The sequence below is a fragment of the Patella vulgata genome, chromosome 8, assembly GCF_932274485.2.
Source record: "Patella vulgata chromosome 8, xgPatVulg1.2, whole genome shotgun sequence".
NCBI lineage: Eukaryota > Metazoa > Mollusca > Gastropoda > Patellidae > Patella > Patella vulgata.
In genome coordinates this window covers 52914536-52934982 of record NC_065886.2, presented here as the reverse complement: position 1 = coordinate 52934982, position 20447 = coordinate 52914536, and the positions used below count along the sequence as shown (strand labels likewise).

General features: G+C 35.4%; 2 protein-coding genes across 2 annotated transcripts in view; one reads left to right on the top strand and one right to left on the bottom strand.

The window, feature by feature from the left end:
* LOC130014122 (uncharacterized) overlaps positions 1–20447 on the top strand; it is a 127504-nt gene that overhangs the window by 18519 nt on the left and 88538 nt on the right. The gene's annotated exons all lie outside the window — the stretch shown is intronic.
* LOC126830372 (octopamine receptor 1-like) lies at positions 5667–6449 on the bottom strand. The gene has a single exon (XM_050560758.2). It carries the CDS (start codon positions 6447–6449, stop codon positions 5667–5669), a length of 783 nt encoding a protein of 260 aa, XP_050416715.2.

The following is a 20447-nucleotide window of genomic DNA, read 5'->3' as shown; positions in this document are numbered from 1 at the left end:
CATTCTTTTTTGAAGATCAGTAAGGTGCGTCGTATTGTAATTGTGCCGTTGTGTCCCGTTTGGGTTTTCTATGAGAGTTATCCACCATTATTTATTAAAGCTAAAGTAGAGATTTTCATCGAGAGGTTTGAAATAAAAATATACAAGTAAATTACCGATAGATCTATCTTGCATTGAAATTGTAAATATAACGTGTACTAGTTACGTTATTGAATAACACGTTGTCTATGTACAGGCCTATACATAATCCATTGCAATGTGTTCCTTGAACTTTGAAAATTGATGAACTCAACTGTTTGTTCATATTGAGCTAGTAAATCTATTTGTTGAATAAAGAGAGTAGAGAGAGAGAAATGGGGTTTAACGTCCACTCGACACAAACTAGGTCATTTCGTGACTAACATATGGTTTAATTTTATTTCAATAATTCGCTTGCGCGTAGGGGTCTTTAGCAGTGGGAGGAAACCGGAGGACCCGGAGAAAACCCACGAGGTTGGACAGGCGACCCTACTCCTTGCCACGTACAACCGGGGATTCGAAACCACGCCAGTTGACTCAATGACAGGCTTTGTGATACAGCACGCACGTGCTAACCATTCGGCCATCCACCCCATTTGTTGAATAAGGTCGGCTCAATTTTTGTCACGGTCGTTGAGATGTAAATAATGTTAGGGCACGTGACTGATGGCGAGATTGTAGGTTAGGGTTAGCGTAAGCATTGGGTTCGGGTTGGGATTACTGATTAGTGCTAGTCCTGTTTACATCTCGTGACCTATGATGAAAAATTGAGCTGGCCTTATCATTTAGAACTAACCCTTTGTTGTGCTGTAGGAAAAGTAAAAAAAAGGGCTGCACGTATTTTAAACCATGGTTCATCATATATTGGCCAAGCCCAAAATTCTTCTGATTACCTGAAATGTCATACCACCACAGAATCAAAATGCTAAATTATTAGTTTTTCACAAATGGGGAAACCTCTAAGTCTAACCCCTGGTTGTAGTGACAAGGAGTAGGGTCGCCTGTCCAACCTCGTGGGTTTTCTCCGGGTCCTCCGGTTTCCTCCCACGCGCAAGCAAATTATTGAAATAAAATTAAACCATATGTTAGTGTCGAGTGGACATTAAACCCCATTTCTCTCTCTCTCTCTCTCTCTCTCTCTCTCTCTCTCTCTCTCTCTCAGTCTAACTCAATATTTTCCATAATATTTGAAATTAAAACACAGGGAGCATTTTAAAATCAGTACATGTGATGAGTCGTGTATTTATGGTTTCGAATGCCAAAGAAAAACATATCCTACAAGATGATGCGGAAGTAATTAGTGATTCACAAACGACAAAATCTTTTAAAAAACATGTAAAATGGACTAAGTAAAGTAGACATAAACAACTGTTGTTCAATTTGGACTGTTTACGTATCACCAATTTGATTAAAACACAGATCCTATTTCGTTTCGTTTTTTATACTTCAAAATTTCGTTTTACTTGTCTTTAATACGCTAGGATCTGGAAGAGTTCTTAGGGATTAGCCAATGTTTTGGCAGGGGGTGCATGGAATTGTGGTAACCCATTAGAAACATCAACGCTGATTGGTTAAACAAATGTCTGTCGTCATAGGGTCAAAAGCCACTCGGATGACCCCTGATGCGACCTTCCACTACAATCGGTCAGATCTTCATCGGAAGAATTAAAAAACGAAACGAAATATAAATCTTTAGTTTAATCAAATTGAAATACATTCATATTACATTACTATTTGCCTTTAGACCAATTTTCGTATATATTAAGGTTCGAAAGAAGAGATTCATACGCCCTTTAATTTATAATAATTTTGTATTTAATAGTTTGATTGAGTCCTGTGTGGCAACATGGACAGTGAGTTACAGAGGGATGGCAGACTAATGGATGTCATAGACGAAGAATGGAGAAAAGATACATTACCTGTCGAAGATATCTTGGTGCCAGTTATGGAACTTCCTGAAGCCGAACCTGATAATGGACCCTCTCTAGAAACTCGGCTTGAACAAGAACAGAAATGGACGGATTTAGGCCTGTCTGCGTTTCGAAACATTCCTACGACACCGACCGCTAATGCTTAATAAGTGATTTTTATAAAGAGAAAGTGGTTAAAATCTCATTGGACTATAAGCGAAAATAGAAACAGCCCTCACAAGTAGACTGAATAAATTAACATTCTGTAACAATGATAACATTTCTTTAATGGTTTCCACTGATCTAATTCCAGAACTATTTTACTACAAGTGTTATCTTGGTCACTACATGAAGAAAAATGCATTCAGGGCATGGATTGGGGGGTTGGATGGCCAAATGGTTAGAGCGTGCCAAGGAGTAGGGTTGCCTGTCCAGCCTCGTGTGGTTTCTCCGGGTTCTCTGGTTTCCTCCCACTGCTAGAGACCCCTACGCGCACAAGCAAATTATTGAAATAAAATTGAACCATATGTTAGTCCCGAAATGATCTAGTTTGTGTCGAGTGGGTGTTAAACCCCATTTCTCTCTGTCTCTGTAACAAGATCAGTGGCACTGTGCATCGTATTAAGATCTTATTATGGACTATTTAGAATTCTGAATAACCTTTTAGACAATCTCAAAATCGTTAAAAATTTATTTAGTAAAAACAGGTTAATTGTATGGTTGTTTTTTCAAGTGGTCATATCCATACCATGGGGATTCTATTTGAAAATATTTCACTGAGTTATAATAAATATTGTCCTGATAAAAAAGAATGCCGTTTTCATTATACCTTCATGATTGTACATAGATATTTAGACAAGATAGCATCTATATCAAGTAAATGACAGATGTGCTTGATCATATTTATCAATCTGATGGAAATACAGATCCTATTTCGTTTCATTTTTTATAGTTCAAAATTTCGTTTTACTTGTCTTTACTACACTAGGATCTGCAAGAGTTGTTATGTAACCCACATTCTGGATGATGTGAGGGATTAGCCAATGAAACGTTCTGTTACAGCGAGTTTTTGGCATGAATTGCACAGATCTGTGGGTAACCCACTACATGTAGAAACATCAACGCTGGTTGGTTTTGACATCATAGGGTCAGATCTTTATGTAGTGTAGGCCATTGAAAGTATAAAAAAACGAAACAAAATATATAGATCTGTATTTTAATCCGATTGTCATATTTATTTGACTAATTCCAAATGTTTTATCTTAAATTACAGTCTAATTGAAATTATACCAACATTTTTGACTTCCTTTTGTACGTCTTGACCTAAAGTCTATTCTTCATAGCCTACAGATTATGATTGTCATTGGTCAACCCCAGAGTAACCTACCAATCAATACCTCTGTTCTAAGTTTTTTGAAAGACTTTAACTATCTACAGGTTTGATTGGTTGTCTTATCAAGTTCACAGGTATTTAGATGTTTATTGAGTGACAATCTGAGGGGAGGGGGGTCTAGTGGTCTAGATTGTCACACTTTAACCTTCAACTGGTCGGTCACCTCTGGCTTGCGTTTGTGGTTTCGATCCCTGGTGTCAGCCTATGTGGCTTTATGATTGGAGCGCCTTCTCAAACTCGTGGGTTTCCTCCAGGTATCCTCCAACAGGAAAGACCCCTACGCTTGCGCTAAGATAATAAAAGTGAAAATAAGGCTTGTCTGCAATGTCACCTTCGGTGGGAGTGGACATTAAACATTAGGAACAACATCCAAATTTGTCTGCGATGTAACTTCGGTGGAAGCGGACGTTAAATAAAGCTATTTCAAACACACAATCCAAATCAACAAATCTGATGTAAATTAGAGTGTAAATTGTATAACAATGTACTGGTTTCTATAGCTCAGGAATTTGTATTTCGAAACCATAAACAGGTGCCCAAATTCCATAATGTACATGGTTATTTTTATACGCCCACATTTTCATGTGGACTTATTATGCCGTTCGCCCCAGACGGCTGTCTGTCCACATTTGTTTGTGGACACTCTACAGGGCACATTATTTATCCGATTTTAATGAAATTTAAAATGTATGTTTCTAACCCAAAGATTCCCGTTCCATTTGATATTTGCGCATTTCGGATCTTAAACTCCAGGATTATGGCCCCTGATTGTACAAAAAATTGAATTTAAATCTTGTGGTCCTTCAAGAGGTGACAATTTATATCTGATTTTAAACACCGTTTAAATATATCATCGATACACCCTAATGATGGATGAGTTCGAATTTCGTGAAAATCGGTCCGAAACTGTCCTACAAAATGGCAAATAGTGTAAAAGTATGTAATACCAACTAAGGTTGTGGACCTACTAGACGTCACAAGTTATATTAGATTTTGATGACACTTGAAATGTTTGTATCTATTCCAAATATAGTGGTTCCTTTCGATAGTGCATATCGAATTGTAACTTCATGAATTATGGACCCTGATTGTACGAAAAATCGCGTTTTTAGCTTGTGGGCCCTCTAGATGTCACAATTTTTATCCGATTTTAAACACCGTTCAAATATATCACCGTTACACCCTAATGAAAATTGCTAATAGGTTTATAACCCAAATATCTTGGTTCCTTTCAATATTCGCGCATATCGGAACGTAACTTCCTGGATTGTGGCCCCTGATTGTACAAAAAATCACATTTTTAGCTTGTGGACCCTATAGAGATCATAATTTTACACTCTAAGAAAGGTGGAGTTCGAATTTCGTGTAAATCGGACCAAGGTTGTGGAACCCCCAGAGGTCATGGTTTTTATCCGATTTTGATGAAACTTAAAATTTATTTTTATATCCCAAGGATAGTGGTTTCTTTCGATATTCGTGCATATCGGATTGTATCTCCATGAATTATGGCCCCTGATTGTTCGAAAAATCGCGTCTTTAGCGTGTGGACCATGCCCAGTTAACATTGATCGTTAGATTTACGTAAAGTTTACGTCATTTTGGTAAAATGTTACGGTTTAATTTACGTTACTTTTACGTCAGAATATGGTTACATTTACGTCAGAAAATGACCCAAGTCTAACGTAAATCTTATGACGGTTTTCGAACCATTTTTTTTTTCACTTTGAATACTTGTGGATTAAATAACCATACCAGTGTTTCTACATTCTAACAATTAATAAATAGTTGGAATTCAGACATAATAATGACATACAAATCGAACGTTAATCTAACGTAAATTTTACGTCAGGTTTCTAACCGTTAGTTTTCTAACGTAAATCTAAAGTTAGCCGCAATTAGATGTCACTATTTTTATTCGATTTTAAAAACCTTTCAAATATATCACCGTTGCAACCTAATGATGATGAAGATCGAATTTCGTGAAAATTGGACCGTAACTGCCCGCCAAAAGGCCGCTCAAATTTCGTGAAAATCAGACCACTCCCGTTTACGCAAATAATATAAGCATGTAATTCAAAGGTTATGGACCCTCTAGAGGTCACAATTTTTATTAGATTTTGATGAAACTTAAAATGTGTTTATATCCCAAAGATCTCCATTTCTTTTGTATTTGAGGTATGTCAGACATCCTGGATTATGACCCCACATTGTCCGAAAAAATAGCTTGTTCTCTGTCCATCTCTTCCAAAATATGGCGCGTATCTTGCATGGCAACCTCTTGTTTTAATGGTTGTTGAATAATATAATAGGTAACAATAGAAATGTCATTTGGTGATTTTTGTTTTTTAATTATTTGGAGTACTTGCTTCAAGGGAATTCCTTCGTAGTATCTGCCACAAAATCTTTTTATATGCTCGACGAAAATCTTTTCTAAATATTCCGTAAATGAAAGGATTAACAGCACTGGAGCAGAACGCCAATATACTAGCTACTAGGTTCATGTAATTTGGTAATGGTTGCTGCTCGTCAACACTAACTTTATAAAGTTTCGTGCAACTGAATGGTGTCATGCACAAAAAATAAGCCAGTACCACCACGAGTAAACTTTTGACAGCTTTGGAACTTGTGTTGTATTTGGGTGGAGAAGACGTGCTATTTAAATTTAAATTATTGAGGTTATTCCTCTGTTTCTGAAGTCTCCGGTGCTGTTTCTGGGCAATGGTTAACACGTGGTAATAACAATAGGCCAACACAAGGCCAGGTAGAAGGAAGCACAAAATAAAAGCAAAAATAACATAATAAAGAGCCCGTTGCCTTTCTTTGTACCAACTAATGGCACAGATGACCTCCCAGTAGTCAAACTCAATCCAGTAATACAACACAGGAACAATGGAGAAACTTATTCCTTGGAACCATACGGAAAAGATCATGCACAGAACTCGTTTTTGGGTTATTTTGGTCGGGTAACGTAACGAATGAACTATCGCTATGTAACGATCAATGCTAATGAAACATAACGTCATCATGGAGACTATTATCAAACAGTAGTTCGCAGCACAGACAAAATAACACCAAAATATTCCAAACGGCCAACCATCATCAATAAACGTTCCAAGGGAACTCAGCATCACCACGATGGACGTTGATAGGTCAGTGATAGACAAATTAACAATAAATAAGTTCGAGATTTCTTTCCTTAAGTATGAAAATCTGAACACGGTTATGATAACAAAAACGTTCCCAATTATAGCTGCGGATATCACAACAAATAAAATCATAGACCAGATTATATTCTCGTGCAACGTGCGAAGATTTCCGGTGTCGGTTTCATTGACCATTATTTCCACATCCAGTGATACATTACCAACTATGGTAGATTTTATTGACGTCATCCTGAATGAAGCCCAATTACTGTCAGTTGGCTTATCTCACTGTGATCCTCAGTTAAATATGTGATGTGTTTAAACTCAGGGGCGGATCCAGCGGCGGGGGGGGGGGGGGGGTCCAAACATCACCCTGCTCAGCTACATAAAAATTTGTAAAACAACACTTTATGAGAAAAGTGTAACGGTCGTGTGCTTTACCTTTTATCATCAGATGGTAGGATGGAATTGGCATTTAACGCGTGAAATAATGATATAGACATGCGTGATATCACAATTAATGCTGTGCATCAATGAATCTGAATCACAATCTGATCCTATTAATTCATTATCAAAATTTGGGGTGGGGTGGGGGTGGGCGAATGGTTAGCACGTGCGCGCTGTATCATAAGGTCTGTCATTGAGTCAACTGGCGTGGTTTCGATTCCCATGGTTATACGTGACAAGGAGTAGGGTCGCCTGTCCAACCTCGTGGAGCCTGGCCAATCTATTAAAATACAGATCTATATTTCATTTCGTCTTTTTTATACTTTCGATGGCCTACAGTTACATAAAGATCTGACCAGCTGTAGTGGGGGGTCGCGTTAGGGGTCATACAAAGGGCCTTACCTACAGTTTCGTGCATGGCACGCCAAGAAGTCGCCTAAACAGACCGTTTCATTGGCTATCCAGAACGCAGTTTATATAACAACTCTTCCAGATCCTAGTGTAGTAAAGACAAATAAAACGAAATTTTGAACTGTATAAAAAGGAAACGAAAAAGGAACGGAGTTTTAATCAGATTGTTGCCTGGCAACCCCCCCTCCTGCAAAAATTCCTGGATCCGCCCATGTAAACTGTGGGTGTGTGTGGGGATAGTTGTGGTATGCTGCTTATCACTTAACCCATCACACTTGTTTAGGCAGACAACAACCTAAAAATCATAATCATAATTTGAACAATAACATATACATAGAAATGCATGTCAAATGAGTTCTAGTATCGTTTGCATAAAGTTTCTTTTATTGGTAACTATTATTGTATTACGGATATTTTTTATGACATTTTTTACCAAATAAACTTGGCCAAACACACAGGGTAGTTTTACTGCATAAGGAAAAATGTTATTGACGGTCATATGACTGGCAATTTTGCTAATTTGGAAAGGATTTATTAAAATTTTAAAGTAGATTGACAATTATTAATCTTAACACCAGTGGCACATTGCAGATGACAGAACCAATGTAAAACATATTTCCTAAAAAAACCCAACAAAAGCTCAGAAAGAATGGCGAAATCTATTTGTTAAGGCCATCTCAATTTTTGTCAAGGTCGCTGAGATGTAAATAAGGTTAGGGCACGTGATTGTTGGCGAGATTGTAGGTTAGGGTTAGGGTAAGCATTAGGGCTAGGTCCGGGGTTAGGGTTGGGATTAGCGCTAGCCCTGTTTAGATCTCGTGACCTATGACGAAAAATTGAGCTGGCCTTATCATTTAGTACTAACCTAGAAGGAATAACTTGCTGGATCACATGCTTTAGTAAAGTGAAGCTTCATCGTGTAAAGTCACTGAAAATTTTATTTTGGCTATATTCGGTGTATGGTCTAGTATTTGTGTATTTTTTTTATTTAAAAAGGCATTAGGTAAGATTAGATAAGGAGCTAGCAGTTCTTACTTATAAAAGTTAAAAAATAGATAATGTAAAAGGAATAAGCTGAACATTTGCTCCACTCTGAACTGAGATATTAGCGTTTGAATTTTAGGCCTAGCCTCCATCATCATTGCTAAAACATAGTCTCGATTATCCATTTTTGGATTTAATCATCAATGATCGTTGAACAGCAAATCGGATTCAAATCCAGTGAAAATACGACACATAACATGACATCGAGCTAATTAATAATTTAGATAATATTTCAGGCCTAAAGAAAGACCTGCAATAGGCAGATTTAGCTCTTACATAATGTATGTATTAGATATATCATGTTGATAAATGATTATACTTCCATCGTCTATTCATACAAACAATATTTGAAAGACGGACTATAATCCAGAGACCGCTCTGCTTATCAATTCAAGGACCCTAAACATTAACTTCTATAGGGGCCTACAAATCATAGGGGCCTTCATAGTCAGTGTCTGCTAAGGAAGTTCGTTCGTTCGTTTCTGGGGTTTTACGTCCACTTCCACCTAAGGTGATATCGTAGACAAGAGCTGCTAAGGAAGGATATTGTCATCATTTTATAAAAAAAAATTAAAATATTTCATCTATGAATGAGGAAGGATATTTTAATAGTTTGTTGTGAGGAAGCATAATTTCTGACTTAGTTTTCAGGCGAGGAAGAAAAGTGGGGATTAAAGAATAGTGATTTGAGGAAGAACAGAAGGCGTATTATAGAAATAAGATACATTGTGGAATAATACTTCCTTGACTTTAAAATAAGATTAGAGACACAATTTAAAGGAGAGAAATCGATGATATTTGGGACCCAACATTTTACACAAATGAGTCTCAACGCATATCACTATGTAATATGAATGTATATAAACCGATTTACATTCAATCAGTTATGTTTGCCGAAATACGCCAAGTCTCAATCGAATGGCAAGGTTTAGCGTCTGGTTATTCCAGTCTACACCGATAGTGTTTATTGCGCATGCTCTCCAGATAAGAATATCTGGTCACCGTTTGACATGACTTGTGAAATATGTCTAGCCTCGTTTTTCTTACAAATGGCGTTGAAACGCATTATGGTACACGATTCGTTTACCAATGGTAAAATGTTTATTTTGTCTTAAATATTGGATATCAGAAGCCCTTTTTTTTCAGGTAAGATCACAACATCAATGTTGATTTAAATTGACATATAATTCGAGTTTTCAATGTCCAAGACTTTGGGTGATATTGAGTTAGAGACGTAGCTACTTTAAAGAGCACATCAATGGCCATATCGAAATCGTATTTACTTGAAGCCAGTGTTTATTATAAACATTTGAGCCAATTGCACACCGGCATTCTGGTCTTGAATTGTCATAGATTATACACCCGTTCCAATAGTATTACCGCCTAGATGGGGATAATAACAACGAAATAAATCGACCTATAAGGAGGTAGACGGCAGCCCGTTTTTACCGTTTATGGCCAACTTGGGGCTTTACTTATAGACTCAGTTTGCAAGACGATCCATTCACTTTTTTTTTTTTTTTTTGAATTGTTTGTCCATTTGTGTTTTTCTGAGTATGATGTCTTGTCCGTGTATTTGTTTTTGTGTAAATTTTGTGTGGTGCAGTCCCCCTGCACTTACTAATAGAGTTATCTTTCCAAAGCGTTTCCCACCATTCTTGCCTATCTGAGCTACGATTTCGGTCCTACCCGCGGGCATGTTTGTTTCATTGCAGTGAACCAAATTGGTGCCATCATCGGCCTGTTCCGCAATACAATATGCTCAATGAAAAAGTTTTATTATTTAACCAATACACAAAATATTACTCCCATTCCATTAGATTAAGATATTTTTTTTTATTTAGAAAACTTAATGTGTAAAACTGAATGAGTACGTCGTCTGAAGACTAAAGGGAGACAATTCTCCTCACTACCGATGTCAGGAATTATTTATAAAATGTGTAATTTGTACAGACCCTTGATAAGTGTTTCAAGCTTTACAGGTCTAGGACTATAAACCAGTATGTACTACTCGTTCAGGTTTCGCTCAAGTACTTATTAAGTGATTTTGAATCTCACGATTTTAGCACCTAACATTTATCTGTAATTTATATTAAAGATGCAATATGTAGAGCTGAATCTCCCAGTTACAGGTTTTTATTTTGGCTTCAGATGTTATATAAATGGTTAGCACGTGCGTGCTGTATCACACGGCCTGTCATTGAGTCAAATGGCGTGGTTTCGAAACCCCGGTTGTACGTGACAAGGAGTAGGGTCGCCTGTCCAATCTTGGGTTTTCTCCGGGTCCTCCGGTTTCCTCCCACTACGCGCAAGCGAATTATTGAAATAAAATTGAACCATATGTTAGTCCCGAAATGACCTAGTTTGTGTCGAGTGGACGTTAAACCCCATTTCTCTCTCTCTTTTCTATATTTCAACTATTATATAGCAAGAACGACCAGCTCTTTATCTAAATTTCACATAATACATCTTTAACATTTGAGATTAAATATATTTGACATTCAGTGATAATTACAATGTGGATATTTCAATAAGCTATTAATTTCGGACTGAATTTGACGTAGACTGTAAATACGGGATATATTCCCCCATTAGCTTTCTAAACTAGGATATCATTTTAAAAAGATTTTAAAAAAAACTTGTTTATCAACGGCTTGTTGGTCTAGGGGCATGATTAGCTCGTAAATATAAGCTAAGCTTTGTAATTGTTAAAACACTATGAATCCATTATTAAATATAAATGATTAGAAAACGATAAAGTAACTAAGTTTTGTTTTTTAACTATGAATTGTAGTATTCGTATTGACTTAGATTACTCTTACTGAATATCAGATTAGCAACAATAGCTTTAACATCATTTATCACCCAATAATACAGCCCTAAGACCATCTAGAAAAAAGAGCTAAATTTTGGATGTTTGGGTTTGGCCCGGTTCACTATTTTTAATTGCCTGGTATGCTAATCTAAACAATATGTCCAACTTGAGTGGCATTATTGCTGATATAAATAGTCCAGTTAGATAAGTGTTGATAGCTATAAACCTGCCATTGTGAGTATCAAATGACAACATTTTAATTTCTAAAATAAAAAGCTCTTTTTTATATAAATCATATTTATTATCGATGATGAGGTTGATAGATAACAGCTTAACACTATTATATACAAATTACTCAATATAACACTTGAAGAATAGCCTAAAAGTATGTAATACAAGGTTGTGGTCTCTTTAGAGGTAAATTTAATATCTGATTGACTTTAAATTAATATCCGTGTTTACAAAGAATCCTATTGATTTTCACCAAATTCCGATAATTACTGCCAGAGTTACATATATCGCCCTTTATCACTTTGAAAAATCTGGTTGACGCTCTAGGGGCTAAAGTTAATATCCGATTGAAATTAAATATATACACAGTCTTTAAGGTCATCAGACGAAGAAGCCTGTTGATTTTCAACGATTTCTGATAATGACTGCCAGATAGTTATCAACTGATTGATTTTATATTCATACACCGTGTTTACGCCTATATATAATAGTTTCGATTGACTTTAGATTGATACACAGAGTTTAAGGTCTTGAGACGAACAAGTATATTGATTTTCAATGATTTTTGATAACTTGAACAGCTAAATACATGACATTAAGTGTTTTGTATATATGGGCCAAACAAATTCCAATGATTTTCTGATAATTACATAACGAGTTGTTACTCTTAATCAGATTTTAGTGTATTGTAAATATTTCATTACCGACAAATATCTCTGTTCCTTTTGATATTCACGCAAATCAGACCTAATTTCCCGTCTTATGACCCCCAATTTTACGAGAAATCACGTTTTTATCTTGTCCGATTATATGTTTATATCCCAAAGTTCTAGGTTCCAGTCGATACTTCGGACCGTGTCAGCCTGGATTATGATACCTGATTGTACGAAAAACTTGTTTTTAAAGCTTGTTCTCTGTCCATCTCTTGCAAAATGTTGGCGTCTCTTGCATGGCAACGCCTGTTTCCAAATATATTTCATATTCAAGCTGTATATTAAATAACAAATAGATTGTTTTGGGGTAACCTCTCCCTGTATTTAAAAAATCCGTAAATGTTCATATTTTTGAACGAACATAAGATATTTTTGGATCAAATTTTCTTTAATAATAATTGATAAGTTTGTAAATAGTATTGTACCTTGTAGTCACATATAATACATGTACGATGGCTCAATAGGCCCTTTTCTATGGAAATAAATATGCATAGATGAATGTAAAATGCCACTGGCAAGAGTTATACAAAGATAATGTGCTCAACAACGCTTATTTTACTTATGAATATTAATCTCCCCAGGAAAAAGGTCCAAAATCATTTAATTGGATAACATCAAATTGGTCAATGTCAAAGTATATGAGTAAAATAGTGTAAGATATTTTATAGCCTGGCTTAGAGAAGTTGCTGTAGATATTACATCTCATTAAATAAGCATATTATTACCGGTACTTTATGTAATATTTGAATCCATTTTTATACGCTGACATTTTCATGTGGACGTATATTGTCGTCGGCTTTGTCCATCCGTCCGGACGTCCACAATTGTTTGTGAACACTCTACAGGTCACAATTTTTATCCAATTTCAATGAAACTTGAAATATAGGTTAATCCCCCTAAGATCTCTGTTCCTTTCGATATTGGCATGTACTGGACTGTAACTTCATGGATTATGGCCCCCGATTGTACGAAATATTACGTTTTGAGTTCGTGAACAGTGTAGAGGTCACAATTTTTAGCCGATTTGGTTTAAATTTGAAATTTATGTTTGTATACCCTGGCTAAAACAAGATGCTACATCTAATTAAATAAGCTAATTATTACTTTATGTAATATTTGAATCAATTTTATTTTCATGATATAATTATTATATTAAATTGTTATTAAATCTGTTTATTTCTACATTCAATTTGATTATTTTCTTTTATTCTCTTATTCATTTTTAATTTTAATTTCAATTGAAAATCCCACAGAACCTGATTTCCAAATCATCTAGCTTTTATATTCTAAATATAGAGCAGTGTAATATGACACTTATACACTGCACCATCTAAATAGATAATAATTGGGCGACAATTTATTATCTTTGAGAAGTTGATGACAGGATTCTCTTCAACAAACTTCCATTATCTTTGAGGTCAAATTCCTAAACATGAAGAAATCAGGCTGATTTCTAGTTGGTCTTAAGAGTGTATAGAAACACAACCCTAAAAAATATATAATAAGTGCACACAAGGAGTATGTGTATAATAATTATTTATTTACAAATCAGTACAACATTTTTGTAATTAATATATGTCATGGTTTTCTGAAAACAAAAATAAAACGATAAAATGCTGTTAAATATTTATCAAAAATATGAAATTGTGGTTATCTCCCCTAGATATTAGATTTATTAGCTTTACAATACATTACAATTTTACAAATGAAATGAAATGTGGTTTAGCGTCTTATTCCTTTGCACCGATTTGACAAATGAAAACGGGATAATTGTACAACAATAAGGCATATATATAAATTACATTGACCAACAATAATTTATCTACATACAGTATACCAATAGTTGTCAAAGTGTATATAATAATGGAATGAGCTAAATATGAAAGATATATTTTTCAAGCATAGTTAGGTCATCAAGTTCGATCCCAGAGAATGTAATATTTCTAATGACCTATATTGTAGATTGGCTTGTGGAACCAACACATTTTCATGGTGGATTGGCCGATATATTTAACAAATATTAACAAAGTAGGATAAATCCACAAGATCAAATGTTCTATTAGATTATAATATAGATTTAAAAATCGATGGGGCTTAGTATACACCCAGAAGAGCCTCGTGTCTAATTTTGACATTTGACTTGACCTCAGCTAGTAGACGTCTATATAGGGAATCCTCTTCGAGTCTTTTTTGATACCAAAAAATATCAACACAAGTCGATATGAAAGTTATCAATCACAATATCTACTGTAGACGGCTATAAGGTGTTAAATATTAATGTAGGGTGACCCATGTACTCACAGACATACAGTCCACCGCTGATAGTTCGAGACTACCACTGAAGCGTGCACATTCGCCGTGCCGAGACAAACTTTCTGACAGTATGATACTATAAATAGCCCTTGCACGTGCAATTCTCTACAAATCTATCAACTATTACAGCCGTAAAAAATTTATTGTTGACGATTTTGAATAGCAGTAAAATTAAGCTTCTTGGTTATTACAGCGGATTTAGAAATTACGTTCGTTTCATTTTTTAAATCGCTTTATATATTAACTGTACCGTTAAGAGCGGCATCTTTTGGTTTAGTACAAATAATATCTCTGAATCACTCAGGTTAGACAGGAACATGATACTAGCAGTAGTTTCATTTTACTTTTACAAGCTTCTTAAAACGATTGTTGAGCTACCTAATGTGCTTATTTCTAAATTCAATTTCTTGTTCTAGATTTCTGTTATGTTTCGTAAAAAAGTAGTCTTGATTATCCCGACCTGTCAATCAGACGTAGAATGGTCGATAGACTGGTTAAGCGAGACTAATTTCAAAACAAGGGCACGTAACCTATCTTTTACTAAAAAGTGTCTGGATGTTATGGACGACTCTTGGAACCAGTTTTCAGTCTATTATTTATACATGATTAATGGTCATAGCTTATTAAGCACAACATGATCGTTTATTTAGTGACTATAATTGTGTGAAACTGATTTGGGGCTTGGAATATATATAAATATTGTGGCGTAATTGTCGAGATATATGGAGATATTTATTTATGGTGGGTCACCCGATTAATAGTGCCGGTAGTTCGTCAGGAAATGTGAAAATCATTCATTTATTAGTTATAATACTGATGAGCCGTGGGTCGTAAACAAGGCGAGTGTTTCCTGTTTCACCGGTGATTCAATATCAACAATAACAACCCAATATTATTTTCGAACTATAGTGTATTACGAAATGTCATAGAAAACTGGAAAGTATTCACGGTTTGATCACAGATATATTTGATTTGGTCACATCACATATATTTGATCAAGTACAAAGTCAAAATTCAACAGATTCACCATAATGATTCAATCATCAGAATACATATTTAGTTCACAATTCACCATAATAATAGGGTTAAACGCCTATTTAACATACAACAGAACCAATTTACCACATTCACAATTGTTCGTCGGATTATTCTTGCCACAGATACAAACGATGTATTCCGAATTCTTGAATGTTCTAATTCCACACGGCGACTAACAGAAAACTCACGGATCGTAACAGAAAATGATCGAACTTGTATTGGGTTAATTACCATCTGACAGTTGTTTCCGGTGGGCATCTGGCTCTCCTGGCAACCGGAATAATTTTCAGGAATTGCCATATTGTCTGTAAATATAATAAAACAAAACTTACAAATTGAAGATGGGGGTAAAACACTGTATTTATTTGTAACCGTGAGATGAGATTAGCTAATTAGGCTTTCACCTTCGGTGAAAGACTATTGTTATTACTAAGATTAATATTATTTTTTTTTATTGGGGGAAGCTAGATCTCAGCAACTATAAGAGATAGAGGTTTGAAATTTGATTTTCTTTTTGAAAAGTGGTGTGCAGCTACTGCTTAAAACTATTTTGAAATTTGTTCGCATACCGGAAGTGACGTTAAGTACGAAAAACGAAAACTGGTCATAACTGTGGGAATTCTCAACCGATATTTACATTTTTGGATAGCTGGTTACATATCTGGGCAGATAGTATTTCAAAACCGACAAATTTAGAAACTTTGTCGCTTTCATTTTTTTGTTGAAAATTGGAAAATTTCCTAAATTTTGGTAAAATTTTTATTTTTTGGAATTTTTACATTATGATTACATTTTTAGATAGCTAGTGTCGATCCGATTCCAACGATATAAAAAAATATCTGAAATGTTAACTTTGATTTTTCACTTTTTTTCGCATTTTGGTCAAATCGTAGAGTTCTTATTTTTTTAAAACGGCTCCAACGATTTTTCTGAAACCTCAGGAATATGAAGTCGAAGGTCTAATCCAGTCCTTAAACTATAAATGAACTGCACTGAACTATAAACTATAAATGCACTGAAACAGCACTGCTGAGAGTATATAACGATATTGTTACTAACACAGATAATAAACAGTCTGTCGTATTAGTGTTACTAGACTTAAGTGCCGCCTTTGATACTATTGATCATGATGTTCTATTAAACCGGTTACAAACACGTTTTGGCGTCGATGAACTATGTCTAAAATGGATACGCTCTTATCTAACTGACAGGTCACAGTATGTAGTCATTGAGAAAGCAACATCGTCTCCCAAAACCCTACGCTTTGGAGTTCCGCAGGGGTCGGTTCTTGGTCCCCTTTTATTCACCGCCTACACAACACCAATTGGCGATATCATCCGAAAACATGGAATTAACTTTCATCTTTATGCTGACGACACACAACTGTATCTTGCTTTGAAACCACCAAGTGACTCCACCGAAATTTGTAAACTTGAGGCTTGTATAGATGACATAAAAAATTGGATGAATCTTAATTTCCTAAAATTAAATGATGATAAGACAGAGGTCATCTTAATCAGCAGAAAATCTCTTTCTCAATCCGTTAAAATCGGTGCGGTGATTCAACAATAACATCCTCTCAATCAGTTAAAAATCTTGGAGTTTACTTTGATCACGATCTTAAAATGAAAAGTCATATCTCTACTACCTGCAAATCATTAAATCTTCATCTTTACAACATTGGTAAACTTCGACCATTTATAACGTCAAATATCGCTAAAATGTTAACTAACGCTTTCGTTCTCTCCAAACTAGATTACTGCAATTCGCTTCTATACCAATTACGAGCATCAGATATAAACAGACTCCAGAAAATTCAGAACAAAGCTGCACGTATCGTTTCTCTAACTAAACAATCTGAACACATTACTCCAGTACTCCAAAATCTTCATTCGCTACCAGTTTATCAACGAATTAATTTTAAGATCGGTCTTTTAACTTTTAATTGTCTAAATAATAACTGTTCCCCACAATATCTTAATGAACTTTTAACCCCGTATAAACCAAGCAGGAACCTACGCTCTGCTGATAAAAACTTACTTCATGTTCCTACAGTAAAAACTAAAACTGGTGAACGGGCTTTTGTTTACGCCTCTGCTAACGTGTGGAATGAATTACCCAGACATGTTAAAGACTCTACTAACGTTGCTGTTTTTAAAAAAAATCTTAAAACCGAACTTTTTAAACGTGCTTTTAAACTATGAACATGTTGACATTTTAATGTTTTAGAACTATTTGTTTTATATTATATGTAATATTTTAATTGTGGAAAGCGCCGCGGAGCAGCTGTTAGCTGGAGCACTCAGCGCTATACAAAATGATTATTATTATTATTAAATGAAAACAATTGAAACCCCGGAAGTAGTCACGAAATGTATCCGAACTTTGACAAAATTTTGAAAAATGGGTACCTGTGCGGAAATTGCGATGTATCAATTGTGTTTTTGCTGATTAGTAAAAGTATTATATCGTTTAATAGCTAATTGAATTGTCTATCAGATGGGACTTCAGCGACAAGTTTCTATCAAAAAATAAAAAAGTTATGTGACTTTGAAAAGTAAGGTATTTTGCGATTTCGAGCAATTTTAGACGCATGTTTCTCGGAAACGCCCCCAACGATTTTTTAAAAACTTTCCCAATTTAGAGACTAATGGATTGCCTGTTGTGTGAAACCACTGTATCATTTTTTGAAATGTCATGGATAGCCCAAAAAAGAGATCGAAAATCGAAAACGTCGTATTTTTACGATTTGGAGCATTTTTAGAGGCCTATTTCTCGAAAAGTCAACATAATTCTTTTTTGGAACTTCTTCTAAAGAGAGGCCTATCGGTAGTGCTATACATAAAACGATTGTACAATAGTCCCAACTTTCAGGAGTAGCAGAACAAAGGGATCGAAAATTGAACACGGCACCTTTCATTGTTAAGCGAAACATAAGTGGGGGATACAATCTGTACGTTTTGTCAACGTAAAGAGTCTATTCAAGAGTGCTTTTATCAGTGATGATAATTGAACTGAAATTATTTCAACTATGAATGTTTTCTTCTTTCCAAAATATGGGTTTAGTGACCCTGTAACAGAAATAGTTTATTGCTGTGTGTAATAATTAGCCTTTGAATTAATATTGTTGCTTCTGTGTCAAAATTATCTAATACCGGTAATCATCTGGATAGAAATCGACGGCTCGCGCTGTTTATAAGAAAGTCCAATTTATTCATTGTTTGCAGTAGTATCGTACAGTGGTATCGAATATTGCACCTGTGATAAAAGGCATGACGTTGTTTGAGCATAGACTCTATCTATAATTAGTGTTAAATTTTTTATTAGTGACGTCAAATCTTTAACGTGCACGAAACCAGAAAATTGGCGATATTTCATTGAATATTCAATCAATTTTTGAACCAGTTACATATTTTAGTAGCTGACATGAACGCGATTCCGAAGTCCCGTGTACACATTGGTGTGACCGTAAAACATCCCTTGGCGGTTGGAATTCTATATAAAAGAAGACTGGCGCCGCTGTACGAGCATGTTTAGAGATCATTTCGGGACTAACATATGGTGTATTTTTTATTTATTTCAATAATTCGCTTGCGCGTAGGGGTCTTTAGCAGTGGGAGGAAACCGGAGGACCTGGAGAAAACACACGAGTTTAGACAGGCGACATACTCCTTGTCACGTTCAACCGGGGAATCGAAACCCAGCCAGTTGACTCAATAACAGCGCAGTCCAATAGGCTATAGCTTACCGTGCAAATTCCAGCCAGCATAACGTATCTATATAAGAGACATTTGTTCCTACTGGCGATTTACAAATATTGCATGAAGAAATTCAAATCATAAGAACATAAAAACGACTAATGCGCAGTATCATATTGATTGTAAAAGTACAATGTATATATTGGTTATACTATATATGTCACAAAACAACAATCATTAGATAATAATTATTTACTAATTATATAATTTATTTAAGAGGTAGGAGTTATCCATTGTTTAATTTAACAGTTATATAATTACCCTGGTTAGAAAGGTACGAACAATTAAGGTATTTAAACAAATGGTTACGAAAGAACATAACACTATAGACTTCTATAATACATGTTTAATATATATATATATATCAAATGATAAGACTTCTATGATAAGACATATAATACATGTTTAATATATATATAAATGAAAATGTCCTACGCTAACAAATAATGAAATATGATAGTATCAGTAAATATAAAAAAGCAAAGTAGTCGCGAACATCCTGGTTCTTGACTGCTTCAGTTGTTTGATCCTGTCTGTAATTAATAGTAAACTTTTACATGTTAGTGACTTCAAATCTTTAACGTGCACGAAACCAGAAAATTGGCGATATTTAATTTTTGAACCAGTTACATATTTCAGTAGCTGACATGAACACGATTCCGAAGTCCCGCAAAAAAGTTCCCTTGGCAGTTGGAATTGTATATAAGAGTAGGCTAGCGCCGCTGTACGTTCGAAACATTCCTCATAGTCCATTCCGAGCAGAATGTCGTTAAACCCCATTTCATTTTACTTTGATATTAATATCTATTGCGACATTGCTTTTCGTCCATTTCGCGAAACTGTTCTTTTTCCATTTCGCGTAGATCAACTTTATTTTTCGATTCCCTTATAACGTAATGCGCATGCAAAGAACATGTCAATATCTGAGTTATGCAAATGTGTGTTTTTATTTGCGGGGTGGGGGAGTGTGTGTTTGTTTAGGGGGTGAGAGGTGGGGATAGTCTTATGTCATGCATCTGGTGATCGTGTGACGCCTTGGCACGGTGAAAGCCTTCAGTCTTGCAAGCAAGTCTAGTTGACTTTAGTTTTAAACGGTACAAAATCCCCGCATTATAGGTGCACCTAGGAAGTAATCCGGGGCGGACGGCTGCGCTCTCTTGTTACCCTCATCGGTTTTTAGATGACGTTTATGCTGAAACAAAATGAAAGGGGT

Coding starts and splice junctions, on each gene's coding strand:
- LOC126830372 (XM_050560758.2), bottom strand. CDS start 6,449: ATGCTGAGTTCCCTTGGAACGTTTATTGATGATGGTTGGCCGTTTGGA.